This window comes from Melozone crissalis, unplaced genomic scaffold, assembly GCF_028551555.1.
Source record: "Melozone crissalis strain CALT ecotype California unplaced genomic scaffold, PUWL_Pcris_2 ptg000023l_1, whole genome shotgun sequence".
Lineage (NCBI taxonomy): Eukaryota > Metazoa > Chordata > Aves > Passeriformes > Passerellidae > Melozone > Melozone crissalis.
This window is the reverse complement of record NW_026535801.1, coordinates 23,187,356-23,207,139: the sequence shown is the minus strand read 5'-3', so window position 1 is coordinate 23,207,139 and position 19,784 is coordinate 23,187,356. Positions and strand designations below refer to the sequence as shown.

Here is a 19,784-nt window from a genome sequence, read left to right as displayed (position 1 = left end):
ATAAATAAAAAAACCCAAGTCAACCAACCAAATGCACAGATGCACACACACACGTAAACAAACCCCAGAGCATCACCAACTATTACCAAGAAGAGATTAGACTTCACTGTATTACATAATTTGTCATTTGGATTTGAGAGTAATCCCTGCCCAAATGGCCAATTCTTATTCACCTGAGTAGCCTCAGTGAAGCCAGCAAAACTCATTTTAAGACCAAAGATTACACGATAATGCCCTTGAATGATGAGACAAATGTAAATTAAGGGGCTGTTTTTTAGGTATAATTTTTCATTTGGAAGCTTGTCCTCCACATAAAGGATAAACACTGGCAGATTAAGTGTTGGCAAAATATTACCTCTTCAGAATATTAATTTCAGTGTGTACTGTGTGCAGAGCGATGCAGACAATGCATGGCTTGTGCCACTCCCCGCAAGAAAAAATTACTTGTAACAAATCTCTTGAATTTCTTCTTGGACCAGCGTTACAGTGGGAACTAAAATAATAATTAAAAAAAAAAAGTTCAGGGGATTTCCATAACAACTGCTGTCTTAATGAACTAAAGAAGCCTTAGAATTTGTTATTCCTTCCTCATAGTAGACCTCAGCTGATAAAAATATCCGTAGCCGGTGAAATCAGTGGCATGCCTGGCTTTCTCAGACAAAACTCCCATGTGATCACACAGGCAGCCTCAGTGAGCCCGAAGCTGCTCAGCAAGCAGTAGGTAATGAGTCTTTGTGCAGAGTGAAGCTCTTGTGGCTGAACAATAAAGCATATGGTACCAGCAATAAAACACAGTGCTGGGAAATTTAAGAAGATTCTGCTGGAAGTGGGAAGACAGTGAATATGTCAAACGTTATAAAATGACGATCAATCTGGTTTGGGTCCTAATTAATAAAAACAGTGCATGGATTGGAAAAACAACAATTTGAACAGGTCAGTTTTTTTATAGATTCTTCACACACTTCAATGTTTTAAATATAAATGGGTTTTTTGCTATTTCTTTATTGTTAATAAAGCCAGGTTTTTTTCATTTTGTACGGTGGGATTGGAAGGATGCACATCAGTCTGATACCAAGCTAAATAAATTGTGTAAGTTCTGTGATCAAATTCATTGTAAAAATGTTTTTACCATTATTCCTATGCAATTCAAACTTCAATTGTGCATGAAAAATGGGATAGCAAGTAAAATTAAATTTATGCTAGATGGATCATTTACCAATATCATAAAATATTTAGTAACAACAATCTATTACTCTGCTATGTATTCGAGACTAATTCTTTCTCAGTAGGAGATCTGTAGTGTTTGTGTTTGGTTAAACATAATGGAACATTAGAGCATGTCTTACAGTGCACTTACATGGGTTTTCTTCCTCCACATTCTCCTTGGAAATTTTTGGAACTGGTGTTTTGTCTTATTTTTAATGCAACTGTAGACATTCGGGAATGATACATTATAACCCTCCGCATGCATTTCACTCTAATGTTAATGCAAAATATGTTATTATTTTTCGAGCAAGTAATTATTTCTCATAGTAGTTCTTAGTTAATTATTCATAATTATTTTGATTTTTGAAAACTGCTCCCAAAGATTTCTGTGGCCCGTGTTTTTCTTAAAGAGGATAGACATGCAAATTCTTGGTGATTTCACATTATATAGAAATTAACAATGTAAAAGTTTTATTCCCTAAATCTCTTTACAGTATTGGGTTTGGTTTTTTTTTATTTTCTGAATGCTGAAGATCATAAATTGGATATGCTGATTTTTGGGGAGTATTTTAGCAGGAAGGAGATGGAGCCCTTGAAAAGCGATTGGGGAAATAAAGAAACAAAACTCGAAATGTAGAGAACAGCATCTCTTTTCATGTGCACTTATGATTCCAAGGGAGAAGTGTGCTTTATAACAGCCCGTTTATGCTGTGGCTGTGGCCGTGCGGGCGGCGCAGGGCCCGGCGCGCTGCGCTCGCGGTCCGTCCGTGCCGGTTCGCTTTGTGCAGGCACGGCGGAGCCCGCGCTGCCCGCCCTCGGTAATTAAAGAAAGGGAGAGGGGAAGGGAGCCCGGGCTGCGGCTGCAGAGCCGGGGGCGGGGGCAGCGCTCTGCCCGGGAACCGCCGGGCGGGCGGGCGCCGCTGGCCCGGCCCGGTCCGGGGCGGGGGGCGCGGGCGCTGCCGCCCGGCGCGGCGGGCCCGGGGCGAGGGGCGGGGGGCCGTGCCCAGCATGCCCCGCGGCGGGGCGGGGCCGGGCCATGCAAATGCGGGGGCGGGGCGGCGGCGCGCGGAGGGCGCGGGCAGGTACGGCGGGCGCGGGCCGGGCGGCGGAGCCGCGGCCGCTCCGGCCCCTCCGCGGCAGCGCGGCCGGACCCGGGAGCGGGCGGGGCCCGGCTGCCTCCGCCGCTGCCTGCGCTGCTCCCTGCGCTGCGGGCGGGGCCGGGACCGCGCGGCCCGCGCGCTTTGGCCGTCGGAAATGTGCTGTGGCTTACAGGGCATCATTTTCCATTGGCAAACATTGCTGATACCTAAGCGAAGGTGCTTTGCAGTCCCTGCTTTAAAACGGTTCTCCTGTAAAAGGTAATTTTATATTGCAATCGTGATACAGCTTGGCATCTCAGAACGCAGGCCTGTTCGTGCTTTAGACAATAGATCAGAAAGGATATGTAAAAGTACTTTTTCACTGTACTTATGTGCAGCTATTAATTTATTTTACAGAGAACCCTGGTAATATCGCAGTAACACCTGCAGTATGTACCATAAGATTGGATGAGATAACACTGAACATGTCACTCTATGCTAATTTAAATTGAGAAAATACAGCAATATACAGTCATACAATTATCATATAATTACTATATTCGTCTAAAATGAGTATGGTGGATTTTAAATTTAAATTTAAGAGTTGGTTAGGTACTTACAGTAAGTGCATACAGAGATAAAATTAACAGTGTGCAGTAAAATAACAATAAGCATCTCTACAGAACAACATTCCGGCTGTTACAATGGAATCACAACTTTGAAATACACCTGTCTTGTCTATTTATATGGGAAAGAAACAATAAAACAAACGTTTTTTTTCTGTGGATTAGGCTCTTCATATTCTAAAACATTCCCAGTGTCAAGTTTTTTAAGAAAGCTTAAAGAACAAATTCCTGAAGCAAAAAGGTGTTCTGTGTTGCTACCAAGTTATGGTAATTTTAAGACATACTTTTCTTTACCCCATCTAAACTCTATTGAAAGTGTGATTATGTAAACATTTTGTGCTGCGATTTGAATGGTGGCTGTTGAATCTCTTTTAGAATCATAAATAGAACCAAATCTTTATGTACATATCAGGCATTTTGAAGACAGAGATGTGATTTTGATCTCTCGTGTTACTGGAGTTTTGTGTTAATTACACTGTCTTAATTTATTTCTGGATCTGAGGAACCCAAATCTGGTGTGCAATGTTTTGGTTTGAGGATGCAGTGTTTGCTGTATGTCTTAGGTTTTGGTCTGCATTGTTTACCAGAAAGAGGAATTTGCATTTATTGTGAAATGTCTTGCTTTAGACAGATGCAGTAGTTGACTGAATGAAGTTTAAGTTAAATATAAATTGAAGACTTGTAAGTCATGGTTTAGAGTACACAGTGGCAAATGTTTGGAAACTTAATTCCAAAGCTTAAATATTTTCCCTGAGATAGCAACAAATGATTGTCTCATCTAAAACTTTTGCTTGCTCTTAAAATGTACTTCTAGTAACTGAACCTTGAAGTTTAGAGATGTTTTCCCTTTGAACATGCAGGTGGAAAGTCAGGCTGAAGCAAGGCAGCTGTAATATATTGCTGCATTGGTAAAGATGTCTTAAAGATAAATTTACATGCAGTCTGTCAGTATCTCTTTTTGCTTTTGCTCTGAGCCAGATATGATGCTGAGAAAAAATGGATTATGGATGTGCCCTTTTCTCAATGAAATATCCCCAAACACATCACATCTTTAGAATGCTGATACCACTTAAAGTCCTACCAGTGAGTTTTGATCACTGTTGCTTCATTGCTCTTTCGTAGGCTTTTTTGACCCTGGAACAGGGATTGAGTGTAGATAAAAGACAGATACGACTCATCTACAAATGTACGGAAGATGAAAATATTTACTAGGTTAAAACAGCTCTGAGATAAATAGCATGCCTTTAATTTCTCCATCTCTCCACAGATATGGATACAGTATTCTAATGAAACTTGTGATAAATGGGAGATGTGAATAATTGATCCCCCCCCCAAAAAAAACCAAACGGGAAAATTGTGGCCTTTTTCTTTTCCCACATTTGCATTTAATTCTTTCCTACAGCTCCCCTGTCTCTACACCCACCCTACAAAAAGAGGTTTGTATTTTTAGCACCTCTGCTTCAGTTTTCCATTACTTCAAATAATTTTTCCACAAAAAATAGGGAAAATGGGAAAAGGAGTAAAAGCTTGTACTGGCATAACAATTTGATGGAAAATTCACTTAATATATGTAACTGGACAACTTAAATATTGTAAAGTTAAGGATAAAAGGAAGAGGAGCTGCTTGATTTTTTTAAGGCTTTTCTATGCTTAAACGCAAAAATATAAGCAAGGATACTTCTTAAAAACTAGCATCCAAATGCATTGGACAATTTGCATTCAGGCTTTCAGATGAAAAGATCCATGGCTTTTGTTTAGTACTTCATAAATAATTTCATGGAATATATAACTTGAAGTCCTGATTGATTTTGGGGCTGGTTTGTATCCTGCTCTTTCATAAGCAGCAGGGATTTGCATATTTATTCCATTGTCTAATGTGAAGTAGGAAATGTGGGCTGCAGAGTATGGAGCCTGACCCTCATCAGTCGTTCTGAGCGATACGGGCAGGAACTACAACATCATTTACCGATGGCAGCTTCTCCTTCTCGCCTGCTTGTTGGATTCTGAGGAAATGCAAGCAGCGGTACCATTATGTAGTGGGAGGCTGCAGAGTAAATAAGCCTGTGTGGTATTTGTAGCTCTCATTAGCATGCTGCCCCTTCATTACATTTATTTATTCAATTCTGGCAAATCATTTCTGTGCACGCCTATAAGGAGGTGATATTTTGTCCGTGCTGCCGGGGGGATGGAGGCTGCGGGCCCAGCCCGGGCTGCGGGACCGCGCTGTGTGTGCGGCGGGGCCGGAGCGGCCCCAGGCCCTGCTGGGCACCCCAGCTCGGGAACAAGGCTCCTTCTCTAACACATCTCGGGAACAGGGCTTCCCTCGCAAACACATCTCGGGAGCAGGGCTTCCCTCTCTAACACATCTCCCCGGGTTGCTGTGAGCGGGCCGGGCTGTGCCCGTGGCCTGTCCCACCTGAGGCACGCCTGGCTGCTGCTGGGATGATGGAATAGGCTGACATGGTGCTGCTGCAGGAGGAGGTCGGGTGTTTGGAATAGGGATATGATGAACTTCTTACTGAACATTTGATGATGAACTTCTTAGTGATTTAAAATTTGTTCTTTGTCACTATTGAGCAGAGTCTGCTTTAAATGCATCATGAATGTGTTAACAAGGAAGCTGGATTGCAGATGTTGTTGGTTGCTCTTCCTAAGCAATAGCCATCTCTAGTAAGTGTCATTTGTGTGGGCATGATAGGATAAACAAAAATTGTTGAAAGGCACAAAATGTGTTTGCTAATTGTTTTTAGTGTGGACATCAAACGGTAGCACTGCTTACTTCCAACATGGACTGTGACAGCTGAGCAGGCTATTCTCAAGCAAATATTTTGACTTTTAAATATTTTATTTTAGGGGCAGGAAGGGAAATCCCACAACTCAGGGGGGAATTGACTCCCAGAGTTGCCATTGTTTTGCTGTCTTATTGTACCAGAGTCTTTATGGAAGAATTCACTTTCAGAGTAGCCAGAGGTTTAACTTTGTAGCTTTCAGTTACATTGCTCAGTTGTTTACTATTATGCTTCTCACCTACTCTTGCTTCTAAACAAACATCTTTCATTAATAAAATGGAAAAGTGGAAATTGCACAGTATTAACCTTTTTGCTTCTTTGGAAAAGACAGAGTGATCAGGGATTTAATAAAGTAAAATACATCAAATAATAAAAGTAACCCACTTCAGGTAGGAAGTGTAAGCCGCATACCTTCACAGCAGTGTTTTCAGGAGAGTGTAGGGCAGATAATTAATTTTGTCCCAGCAGACTCCCCTGGCTGAAGTGGTGCTGAATGGTCATAAGGTGCTTACAAGTCAGGCAATGAGATGGCAGTGGGCTCGCTGCTCAGCTCCTATTCATCATTGTCTCAGTGACAAGAGTGCCTTGGGAATTGCATGGGAACATGCTTGTTATTAGACCTGCAGCTCTTCTGTCAGCTTTCTAAGGAAGTTTTCAGCTTTGAATTATAAAGCAAACTGAAAAGAATTCTTAGACATGTTTATTAGTATACAAGTCACTACAGGCATAAGCCAAATTTTCTTTAGCATAAAAAAAAGTAAAGAGAGTCAACATTCAATTTTAACACAGCTGGCAATGTAATTTCAGGTCCATCTTACTGTGGACTGTCATGTTGTGTTAGCACCACAGTCCTTTCCTTTGGGTGCCTTTGTGTTGATTATGTACAGGTGAGTAAGGACCTCTGGGGAATTTTTGCTGGCCACAAATATGAAATTACTATTGGAAATTTTGCCAGTAATTGAATATATGCATTTAAAATAATTTTTGAGGTTTTCAGTTATTGAAAATACAGAGAAGACTACTGGCTTACAGAGAAACGTTTTACTTTATTGATGATGCATATTTTGTCTCTCTTCATAAAAAAAATAAATCTCATTCTATTGACCATTCTATGGTCACTAAATCTGAGACTTCGAAATATTAGTGTGGCTGATCTTTTTGACTCATTTTGTAAGGAAATTAGGTTTGTGCAGTTATGCTTTCTCTGTGCCTGTCATATTGTTCAATACGTCTTTCATATTTTCCTAATTAGTTTTTTTAACCTGTTAGCTCATATCAGCTGAGCTTGAAGCAGAAGCAGTTAATCTTCTTCAAGTATTGCGCAAATGGGTGGTGAGATGGGAAGGAGAGATTGCTAGTTCACACCAGTAAAAAACAATTTGCACTGTGGCTAAGACCCTGATTATCAAAGTAACCGCATAGAGGAAAGCTTAAACACCATGACCCTGGGGAAGAGCATCAGTGAAGCAGCCCTCATACTGTGCCTTGGGTAATCCATCCAGAAGAGACAAATCCATAAATATTAAAGGTCTATTTGTTTCTCAGATTTTTTTTTTTTTGTAAATTTGAAAATAAATAAATTCTTCTCAGTTTTAGCTGATAGCTGAGTAACTTGTTTTTACCTTGCGTCCTTCTTAGAAGATTAGGTCAATTCCTTACATATATGTCAGTGGCAGAAGAAGACTTCACGGTTGTGTTGTATGAGTTCACTGTTTCCTGCATTCAGTAATTTGTTGTCTATGTTAAGGGGTCTTTTTTTGGTGAATTTCCCTCATCAGTGTTTAATTGTGAAATAATATTATTTATAAAATTCTCCAGTTTTTAAAAAAATAAATGTATTGTTTTTCAGAGTTGAATAGATACACCATGAATGGTGCAAAGTCAAAAAGCAAATCCTAGAAACAAATAGCAATTTTACATCTTCTATTTTTGTGTAATTTTTTTTTTGTGGACTTGAATATATACTTAGGACTGTCTTGGGTGTGCATGAAAAATGCAGATTGTAACATTATATTTTGGTTGTGCATTGTCCTTGATCTAGATAAAAAGCTTGAATTATTATAGCCATAAAGCTATTTTTGATGATAGCAATTTCAAAACATCAGAGCCTTCCAGTAGATATTAATAATTTATATTTTCCAGTACGAATAGTTTTATTGACTTTATTCTCTAGGGAGAAAGATGCACTTAAACATATTTTTACTAATTTTGGCTCTAATTGAGGCCAAGCCTTGAATGAAGTCATGATTTTACTGTCATGCCATGGAGCTACATTCATTTCATTGGTGGCAATTGAATGTTGGCTCCTGCTGACCAAATTTTTTTTTGTTTTTAGGGGCCTGTTTTATTCTTCCTCAGATATTTCTGCTGATGAAAATAATGTGTTTCCTGATATTTTCTTGGTGGTTTAGTTTCTACCATTTTCTTTCAGCTTTATAGTAAAAAATAGCAACAGTTTTGAGCTACCAGAGAAGCCAATCTGTAACTTTACATGACTACTAATAGCTGTGCCAAATATTTACTTGGTGTCTTTAAAATATGTGCAGCACAGATTTTATTAGAGAATTGGGTTAATTGTGTTCTTTCTAATGTCAGCATGTATTAAAAAGATAAAAACAAGCTGTTATTGGACATTTTTATGCTTTCAGTGTTTAAAAAAAAAGAGAAGGAGAAAAAGGAAAAAAAATTAAAAAGCCCATCAGTCAAAAATCTTTTGATTGGTTCCTTATAAGTCATTTGGTGCAAAGAACCAAGATCATACAATAAATTTTAAATGTCTTGTTGCTGAAGTCCAAAGAATATAATCTGACTGTTGAAGTATTGGGGCTCCGCACTGTTTTTCATGTGTTCCCTCACTGAACCTGGAAACTCCTGGAGCACCCAGATCTGTCAGTGCTTGCATTGGAACAGCAAAAGGTATTCCTGTAGCTGTGCCTTTTTTTGAGTGGATGTGACAAGGCAAAGGCGTGAGGTTGGTCAAAATCATCTGCCCAACTGGAATTTGAGCGCTGAAGGGAGGAGAGTTGTAACAGTGTCCATTAGGGAACGTGCTGAGCATGTCTATTGTGTAACGCTGCAGCAGCGCTGAAACGCAAATGGCTGCTGGCTGAGCACAGGCAGGGCCTCAATATCACAGGATTTGCTGCATAATAAGCTGAGACCCTTTTTCATGCCACCTCTGTGGTGAATTCTTATTACCAATATTTGTTAAAGCACAGTAAACATGTATGTTAAATGTATACACGTAATTAAATTTTACCAGTGTATGACAAAAGAACACCTATGTTAGAAGAGCAACAAAATTTGCAGTTAAATAAAGAATAATTACTAAATAGCATAATTTTTCTATCTTATGACCCTCTACTGTGTATTTATTTTGATATCCAAAGAAGTGTGTATTTACACTTCCGAGGTGCCTGTTGAACCTAAAGATGTATTTCACAGGGGTGCTGCAAATGGTCTGTGTTAGGGCAGTGTTCTGCTCCACAGTTCTGCTCAAAAGCTGTGCATATTAGTACAGCTGATCTGCTCTTGGTGATTGTGCTGCTTGTTCAAAGTGAGCTGAGCTAATGCAAAACCTTAGCTATATGTTCAGACACATAGCACAGATGAACACCATGAATGGTAACACTCAACTTTGAGGACCCCTCTATTTTTGTGTACCACCCTCTTTATAACTGGCTCCAGTGATCATGACAGAGCATGGCTTTGCTATTCCATTTATATTTCTTTTAAATAGTGAAGGAAATTTGAAACTCAGTATTTTTGTCTGAGTCCCACTTCTGTAGGAAAGGAATCTTTTCATAACCTTTTGCTTCAATCCCTTCTCATGATTTTTTCTTTCTTCAGTTTTGCCTCTTTCATTGTGGTGTTACTCAGCCTGTATTACCATTTTCAAAACCCAACTAATTCAGGCAATTTTTCATGTTTTTAGGCACATCTTTGACATTTCTCAAAACATCTCTACTAAGAATTTCCAGTCTTTTCAGTAATATTCTTTGGAGTGAGAATGCTTTTCAACCATTGCAGTTGCAAAATTTTTAACTAGTGTTGGTTTTTAACGCAGATAAACCAGTTTATCTCTTTTTCCTTTTAAAATATTTTTTTGCCAAGTTTAGACATGTGGAACATACATATGTAACTTGTAATGAAGATGAGAGAAAATAGGTAAAAAGTGAGAGAGTGAGAGTAAGCTTTTCCTGTTCCCTCTCCAGAAGAAGCCATTTAGAGGTCAGAATAGCCAGCATAATTGATTCCTACCAGAGGCAGTATGAATTTATATCTTTACCCTTGACTTGACTTTTAGCCTATATTTGTTTAGCCATTTAAATTGTTGTAGCCATTTCTTCCAACCATGCCCTTGGCAGTCTCATTGTTGATACTTTCACTACACTTCCTCTGCATTTGAAGTCATAATGCCTGGAAATATTTTTGAAAGAAAGCATGTAGGCTACAACTACGTACTGTGTAACTCTACTCCCAAGAGTTAAAGCTTTCTCAATTAAAGCAAGCGTTGTGTAATATAAGGTGTATTTCCTCCCAGGGAAGCTCTGACTAGGTATTGAAATTGTAATTTTGATGTTACGTTAGCTGGGGTATGCAAGCGTAATGCTTTAAAGATGTAATTAAAGCTTTTAGAGAGAGAAGTTGATTTTAAGGAGTCCAGAAGATAAATTAAAGGAATTCAGTTGCCTTTTATTGAAGGGAAGAGAAGGGGGAAATTTATGTTCATAAACAGAATTTTGGTAATTAATAAGCTAAACTGTCATTCCCCCAGAGATCCTACTATTTAATACATCTGCTTTGTGTATCAAACATTTCTTTTTGAAGTGTTTTAGAATTGATCAGAATCCCATTGTATTTGAAGACAAGGCAGAATTACAGAGCCAGCAAAGCTGCTCTTTACTGATGCAGAGGTGCAAGGAGGAGTGTGTGGATGGCTGTGAAATTCCCTGTCCTTCCAATGGCTCTTTGAGCAGGAATTGTTTTTCTCTTGTGCTGAGGTTTGGCTGTGGTCCTTGAGGACTGCACGTCTTCTGCTTCTCAGTAAGGTTTCAGGATTAGTCTCTAAGTCACATCCACTTAATGAAGTGCACTTGGAGGTTCAATGCTGGAGAGAAGTGTTTTAATCCCCCATATCCCTGTGGTTACCCTTCAGCATGGAGCCGTGCTTGTGCTGTTGGAGCTCCCTGTGCTCCACAGTCACAGTCCAGTATTTCCTGAAGGGAGGTACTCTGACCTTCCCTTTCAAGAGCAGAGCATAGGTCACTCTTCATCTCAAAACATCATTCTTGTAAAGATCTGCTGCTGAATGGGTCTCTTATTAATTTGCAAAGCAGCACAGCTAAGAAATCCACCCAGGTGCTGGAGAGCAGAGTCTGTTGTGCAGTCCTGCTGCCCCTAAGCTGTAGCTTAGTGGAGAGCATCCTAGTCCTTTGTTTAGGTGGAGACCATTTTACAGTATAGAAAATAATGCCAAGATTCATCGTCCAAAGAGGGTGGGCACAGGTAGCAGCCAAGTGCTGTAATTACCAGCCTTTGGGTACATAAACAATTGCTCATGGGTTTGGGTCTGCCCAGCCTTTCTGTCCTTTTTCCTTCTCAACATGCTTTGCACTCATAATAGATTTTCCTTTTGTTCTTGGATGCCTTACTTGGAAGAACATGAAGTTTCAGGCTCCCAGGGAGTCCTCAACTGGTTCAGATATCTCAACTCTCTGTAACTTTGGGTATGTGCAGAAGTGCCTTTATGTTAGGGGAACTTGAAAGTGAGAGCCTGGAAAAGCTTACATGCCTTTGAAGACAATTTGGTGACAGATTGGCAGAGCCTTCTAGGAAGGGGGTTTTGATCTGAGGGATGACCAGTGACAAGGACACTGGAGTAATTTCAAAGTTTCTGGTTACTCCAGTGAAAGCAGCTGTTGTTTTCACTGTCAGCAGGCAATAATCAGCCATTTGTATGTCCCTGTGCTCTTGCAGGGGCGACACGGCTGTAGCTGTGAGGTGTCAAAGTGTACCTGTTGAGGTGGCACATCACTCCCTCTGTTCTTGTTTTCTAGCCGTAGGAAATATGGCACCAGTTCCAAGAGCAGGCACGTGTTGGCTGTATTGGGGACCAGTGCTCCCTCTATATTATTTTCATGAGCTACACCTTCTGATGGGATTCTGCATCTTATTGTAGGGATTATTAACTCAGAATTTGAAGAATCTGAATAGTAAACAAGTGCTCAAGTGTTTCAGACCTGCGTGGTTTCTTGCTCATTTTCTCTTCCTTGTTCTTGCTGATGAATGCTTTAGTTCCCACATTAAAAGAGGAGTAGTGTCAGCAAGAGGCTGTGTGGCTTTGGGGAGCTCCCCAGGCGCAGGCAGGCCGTGAAGGGTTGCACTGCTGTGAGGTTGGGAGTGTAGGCAGGAACATTCCAGGTGCTTTCCAGCAGCTGCAGCCATTGGACAGCTGCCCCAGCTTGGGGATGCAGGACTTAATGTGCAGTTCCATTTCTGTCTCCATTGCTGCTCTCTACCTGCACACCCCCAAATATAAAGGTGTTTCCTAATTCTGTACAGGATCAGCAGATGCCCTCTACCTCCCATGTAATGTAATCCCTACTGAAATGGAAATACCACTGCAATACAGCAACAAGATGTCAGTGATTCTTTTCAGCTGTCCCCACTTTGTGGGGGGGACCTGTGTAGTCCTGCCTAGTACAGCATGCTGCTGGACACTGCTGCCTTCCTGCTGCTTACTGTCCAAAATATTGCAGAGATAGAAACTGCAGTAATTTTGAAGGGGGTGTGGCTATAGCTTCAGAAGATGTGTTTTGTTGTGGTTTTTTTCTTCGCACAGAAAATTAATAAGAAACTTGTTGCCTCAGGAGACCAAGTTAAGTGAATTTCTAAGAGGCTGGGCACTGTCATGTAGCAATATTTCAAGTCTCATGCTTAGGGGAAATTGGCTGTAAGGATGAGGAAGCAGAGCTGTGTATCTGCAGTTGTTTTGGCAGGATTTTGCATCCCATTGCTTTCCATTGAAGCATTAAATAGTGACTACTGCTGGAGACAGGATATTAAACTTGGTACAATCTCATGTGTGTTTTTTAGAGCTTTTGATTCTCAAGAAGTGAATGAACTCCCTTATTATAAAACTTCTGTTCTAATCCTTGCAATTTAATAATATCATTAAAATGTTGTATAATGTATATGCAATTTCAAGTTTTGACTTACAAAGGCAAGTTTAAACCTGCTCGTAAGTCCCTCCTGCTGTGCTTAGGAGCTGGCAGGAAAAGTAAAATGCTTTGTCAGCAAAGCAAAACAAGTAATTAGAACTAAACTTTTTTGCACTGGGAAGAAACCACTGTGCTCTTGCCACCTCAACCCATGAATTTCATATAGACAGGTTTCAGTGTTTGTGGAATTATGATCTGGAATTAGTCTCACAGACTCTGTAAGATGGTGAGTCCTACTTTTTCTTTGGGTTATTTTGGTGGGTTTTTTTTAATGGTGTTTTGTTTTTGTTTTTGTTTTTTGGAGTTTTTTTTGGGGGGGTGTTTGATTTTTTTTTGTTTTACTTTTTCTCTTTTTTTTTTTTGTTTGTAGTTCTCATTCTCATATACCCATCTTTATCTTGCCATGACTTCATACCATGCTGAAAGGTCACAATTCTCTTCACACTGTTGCTTTCTTTTTTCCATGAAAGAAACTGGTGTTGGGGGTTGAAGGGAGCTGTAGAATACATGGGAGACATTGAAATGACTTAGTATGAGGCCAAGTGTGAGCAAAGATAGCAGAGTACCAGCTGCTGAAGGGCTGTGTTGCAGGGTCAGAGCACAGCAGCTGAGACTGCCTCTGTACTAATTGAAAAGATAAGGGAGACATGGGCTAGGGACAGCATTCTCTGGTTTCTGCTGCCAAGTGGCAGGACACAGCTCTTGTCCACAATGGTTGGGCTGTCAGGCCTCTGCCAAAACCCAGGTGCCCTCATCCAGCCTGCCTGCTGGGAATGGTTCTGGCACCTGCTTCATCCTGCATAATCCAGGAGAGGAAGAGGTGGCCTGAGCCAAAGCCCTGAAATGTGCTAATTGTTAAACATTTTGGCCAGTACTGGAATCTCTGCTTTAACCTTGTCTTCTTTAGTAGCCACTTAGCCCAGCTTATGCAAACTTCCTCACAGATATACTGGGGTTTTAAACACAGAGCCATGGAAATGTTGGTTGGAAGGGAGTTCTGGAGGGTATCCAGTTCAGCTTCCTGGAAGGAGCAAATGTAGCTGGTCCACTTCTTTTAAGGAATTAAGGAATCCTAAAGGTAGTTATAGAGATTTTAATAGTTCTGTTTCATGAGCAGTGTAAATGAATTTTTTATTTTTCTTGCTTTCAGTGGGATTGAGCAGAACCCTTTGTCAAATCCTAAGTGCTGGGTTGTGTGTCCCAGACAAGTACAGTGTGTCATCAATCCCAGACAAAGTTTTTGCCTGGGTAAGTGTCAGGAGCATTTGTCTTTGCAGTGCTGCAGGCAGGATGGTGGCAGCTGTGTGTCCCCTGGGCAGGCTCCAGCTGTTCTTGATCTCTCCTCAGTTAGTTAATTGCATGCAATATTTCCACCTCTGCTGTGTCACGGTTTAGGGAGGCACTCCCCAGTTTAGTGCTCCCACAAACTCTCCAAACTCATTCACTCTCCCTCCCCCCCTGCAGTGGCTGGAGAGGAGAATAGGAGGCAAAAAAGGTGAAGATTGTGGGTTCAGATAAGAACAAATTACTGGAAATGAGATGAGGAAAGGGACAGTAAAGGCAATGGAAACCCACAACAGACAACACCAGCTCTCTCTGCCTTGGAATTGGAGCCATCAGGAACTTCTACTCCCCAGAAAAGACTCCCTTCCCCCTGCCCCCGGTAATGATGTGAGGTGGCACAGAATAACCTTGTTGTCCTGGCCCTGCCCTCTCTGGACTATTAAAAAAAATTAACCCTGTCCTGGCTGGAATCAGGACATGCTGCTAAATTTCTGCATGAATACTTAGCTTTATAATATTCTTCTCAACCTCAGGAATATATTAGGCATTTCATTTCTTCATTTTGGTATCACAGAATAATTTAGGTCAGAAAATACCTCAAAGATCATTGAATCTAACCATTAACCTGACCAGTCCACCGCTAAAGAATGTACCCAATGCCACATCTGCACATCTTTTAAGTACCTGCAGGGATGGTGACTTCCCTGGGCAGCCAATTCCCACGCTTGACCACCCTTGTGTTAAAGACATCTTTCCCAATACCCAATCTAAACCTCCTTGGCATAGCTTGAGACCATTTCGTCTTGTCCTGTCATTTGTTACCTGGAAGAAGAGGCCAGCCCCCAGCTGCCTAAAAAGTCCTTACAGGGAGTTTTGGAGAGTGATGAGGTCCTCTCCGAGTCTCCTTTTCTCCAGACTGAACAGTCCCAGCTCTCTCAGCTGCTCCTCGTGTGAGTCACTTTCTAGACCTTCACCAGTTTCACTGCCCTTCTTTGGACTCGTGTGCAACTTCCTGTCATCTGCAAACTGACTGAGGGGATGGACACTTGATCCCCTTGTCCACATCACTGATAAAGATATTTAAACAGGACTGGCCTCAGCAGAGCCCTGGGAAACACCACTAGTGACCAGCCACCAACTGGATTTAATTCCATTCCCCAGCACTCTCTGGGCCACCCAGCCAGCCAGTTTTTATACCCATCCAAGATGTAAGCACTCAGTTTCTCCGTGGGGATGCTGTGGGAAACATTGTCAAAGGCTTTAGTAAAGTCCAGGTAGACAACATCCCCAGCCTTTGCCTCTACCACTGAGCAGGTCACCCTGTAATAGGAGGAGATGAGCTTAGTCAAGGGTGACCTGCCTTTCATAGACCTGGTAGCTGGGAGAGGAGAAGGTTTGGGAGGCAGTTGGTGTCTTTAACTGGTTTGGGTAACTTCAGAAATCCAGGTGTTTATTGAGCACAAATTTATATGTGGTCTTTGTGCCTTCACTGTCTTTTACCTGTCTGTAATATTGGAATTATCAGATGAAATTCTTAAAGGCTGGTGTGAACACTGGTTACATCACTTATATTTAGCATTGGGAACTATAGAGTTCAGGATGATTTCTTCTTGATTTCATCCCTGATTGTGAGCTTTCCTTCCTCCTGTGGCAGCCAAAGGAGGGACCAGGTCCGTAATTTTTTTCTTGGTTTGAAATTTCACAACATAACCTACAAGAAGATAGGGATGCTGTTGACATAGTGGGGAAAATACTCCCTGAAAGCAATCTGTTACAGATTATTCTAGCGAAATAATCACCTCCATACATGGCAAGTTGGAGTAGGACTTAAGATTTTTTTTTTCTATGGCTTCACTCTCCTAATTAGTAATGTGTAATTTCATATTAAATGATTATTCAAGACTAGAAGTGGCAATTTACTGCTATTTTGAAATAAAAATTACTTTGGAGTTTATGATTGCTTATTCTACAGCTGGATGTTTCAGTGCCTCATTGCCTCTGTTCCTGTTACAGGTACATGTGACAGCATTGCAGCAATGAGTGGAATTTTAAAGAGGAAGTTTGAAGAAGTTGATGGCTCCTCACCTTGTTCCTCTGTGAGGGAATCAGATGATGACATTTCCAGCAGTGAAAGTGCTGACAGTGGTGATAGTGTCAATCCATCCACTTCTAATCATTTTACCCGTAAGTACTAACTCTGCGTACCCAAATAATTATTCCTGTTTCTCAAAATAAAATGAATTTTGTGCTTAGATAAGCATGATGATTTTTAATTGAGCAGATCATGAAACAGTCTCTCCATGATGTTCAGTTTGTGATTTGCTCAAAAATACTTAGTAAAATACTCTTACATTCTTTTACTTCTTGTCTGTTAGACTGTTGTTGTAAAAGTTTGAAGTCTCTTGGAAGCTCCTATCTATTTGCTGTTTGAATTATGTAGCTGTTTTTAGTTAATGTTAGCAATTGTGTTCAAAATAGTTCAAACAGGTACTGTAGGGAAAGTGCTTTAGCTCAGTTTATTTTCCTTAGCTGAATGTATTGCAGCTGTCAGCTCTCTGTAATACAGTATTGGTGAGAGTTCTTCTCTAAAAACAATATAAGCTTTCTTTTACTTGGAACTGATGAATGTTGTGTATGGTAGACATTATTTCAATAGTTTCTATTTTTCAGGTACCAGAGGATATTTCTGTACTTTGCAATGGTTTTGTGTACAAATAAGAATTTGGTCTTAAGTTAGCCAAGCTACATTTGCAGCATATCTTTCTGGGAATGATAAATTTACAGTTCATGTTTGCAGTTGATGATACGTGTTTTAGGTGGTTATATTATTTATTAATAGTGAACTGCATCTTCTAAAAAGCAGGGGTTTGCTTCCTTCAACTCTGTTGCATTTAGATCTCCTCTGTGGAGTTATTCCTTAAAACTGTGAGCCAAGGAGTAGGTGAGGCTCCTCATTGCTGCCTGTCCAGAGTGTGTTCCATGTAACTGAGTGGGTGGATGTGCCTAGAAATCACGTTTGTAGCATGTGATATGAATGTTCTTTAAAACTGCACAACCTACCAGATGCTGCTGTTCAGTTTGAGCAGGCATTTGGATGTGTGGGTCTGAATCCCATTTGCTCGGGTAGGGAATGTTCCTGTGCACAGGAGGGACAGGCACAACTTTTGAAACAGGTTTACATGGAACACTCTTGAGGTGCTGTATGATATTTAAGATGCAGTGCTAGTTGGAGACCTATTTTATTGAAGTGCCACAAAGGAGTAAGGGACCCAGTAAACCTCTTTGGTAGTATTTAGAAATTTAAATTTAGATTAGTATTTAGAAAATTTTCTTGGGGACAGTATTATCTGCATGCTGCTACTTTAACATTTGCATCTGTTGAAGAAGTTAGTTGATTATTCATTGTAGACTGAAAACAGGCTTTTTGCATCAGTCATTCCCACCCACACAGAAGACCACAATTTTATTGTGTGAATAAGTAAAATTGTGAATACATGCACAGGTGATACAATGAAAGGGAACAATTCAGGGGACAAACTTGGAAGTTGTAGTACATGCATGGAACAATAAGCTTTAATTGTAGTTGACATAATAAGCAATTTAGTTTAAAGGAACTTCCCTTTCTGTAAGAGAAACTACAGTATTTCAGTGTTATGATTAATGATTTATCTAACTGAGATACTTGTGGCCAGAGTAATAAATGTTTATCTGTATGTGCACTCGCATACATACAGAAATTGTACATATTACATTAAAAAAACCAAAACATTTGTGTATATCCATTGGTGATACAGAAGTAGAAAGAGCAAGTAGTTTATGTGTGCATTGACCTTTTTTAAAAGTATTGTCTTTAATACAGATGCACCAGCCTAAATTCCAAGAAATCAAATATAGAACCCCTGTATTACTTAAGAGCCATTAAGTGAGATTCACCTGAAAATTACATGCACACGTAATGTATACTAATTCAACTGTTTAACAGTGTTCATTGGAAGGTGTTTTGTTCATGCTTTAAACTCATTCATCTTCCACAATAAAAGACAAGAGATGAGCTTTTCTAAGCTGAATATTTGAATCTAAATATAAGGTTGAGTTCTGTGAGACTTTTTTCAGTGAGCAGACTGAAAAGAGCCAGTGTAGAAAAAAGGCTGTCGAGATTCCTTGCCTCTGTAACATGCCTGAATACCTCCTTGATGGGGGTTATCTTCCTAAGCTACTTCCCGACATGTTGTACCATTTTCTCTTCTATTTAGTGGGACACTGTCAGATCCTGTGTACTGTCTTTTTTCTGCTCTGTTTTCATATAGGTGAATATGAAGTTGACTATAAACTCTCTTTTACAGATTGCAAAAGGGGTAGAAGGTTGTATGACCTGTAGTCAGCATCAAGATCTATAAATTAATTATTAAATGGAGAATTAAAAAAAAGCTAACACGGTCCTCTAAGTCTTATTTTTTCTTTCTAATTGATCTGACAAAGAGATAATTCTAAATTGCTTGTAACTACAATCTCTTCAGCACTTTAGGAAGCAGGCATTTTGTATATGAATCCATCTAGCACAGCTGATGCATCTCTGTATTTACACAACCCTTGATACTATATGTATTGGGTGAGATAAACAGGAGCCTAGCAAGAATTCTGCTCAATTAGTCTTACAGTCAGTTTAACCTGCCAGCTAAATGAGGCACACAGCTGCTGTGGGTCATTCAGGTGGGGCAGAACCAGCAGAAGATAACTTTGTTCTCAGCAATTAACCCTGTAGTGTGGTGGCAGAAAACACATGACAGAGATGGCCCCAAGCGCTATTGCTTGTGACTATTACACTGGGATAATTACAGAGTTTCTTTAACAATATATCCATGTAAACAAATAAAGACAGCAACAAGAAGAAATTAATAAATCCCTAGCCTAGGCTGCAGGCAACTGAGTCAGTAAATAAAAATTACAGTCCATAAAGAATAGACAAATTTTACCATTAGCATTTTCTTTATATAGTGTGTGTATTTTTACAGATGTGCACATTTTTAAGTCTCTTAGCAAATGGTGATGGAGTGCCTTCATTACTGCTGGCAGATATAGTCCCTGTTGTGTGTTTCACTTACCTTTCTCAGTCTATTGAAGCAATTTCAGTTTGATTCAGCAGGTCATTAGTCATTGCAGATTTGCTTTAATGGGTGCCAAAGTGTATTGCTGGCTGGTCCACATGCCTTTCCCATTTCACAGACCTGCCTTCATATCAGAAAGAAGGATGTTCATCTTCAAGTAGCAGTGCAAGCGTTGCGCGTTCAGTATTAGCCAGGACTTGGGCATACACAGAATACAGGGCTGGAGCACTCAAAATGCCATTGGAGCTCCTTTCAAGATGCCCTGTTCAGTTCTGCCACTCCACTGCTGTGTTTCATCTGCTCCACAGCAAGCTGAAAAGCCTGGAATTGCTGTTACGATGTCAGTACAACATCCTGACCATTCCTGTATTATGTGCACTGAGGAACATTGAGTTCCACATTGCAGCTCAGCCATTGGGGAATATTCAATACCCTTCCAAGGAAGGGTAATGAAGCTCATGAAGGGTCTGGA

At 40.4% G+C, this 19,784-nt stretch overlaps 1 protein-coding gene across 5 annotated transcripts in view; it reads left to right on the top strand.

The window, feature by feature from the left end:
* Positions 1-19,784, top strand: part of CSRNP3 (cysteine and serine rich nuclear protein 3) — a 90,378-nt gene that overhangs the window by 54,932 nt on the left and 15,662 nt on the right. For 3 of the 5 annotated variants that reach the window (XM_054277678.1, XM_054277677.1, XM_054277679.1), the window contains exon 3: positions 16,221-16,391. In XM_054277678.1, coding sequence (XP_054133653.1) covers positions 16,221-16,391 — 171 coding nt within the window. Of the gene's footprint in view, positions 1-704; positions 934-2,443; positions 2,565-16,220; positions 16,392-19,784 lie in introns of those variants that run through there. The other 2 variants (XM_054277680.1, XM_054277681.1) reach the window with 2 other exon arrangements.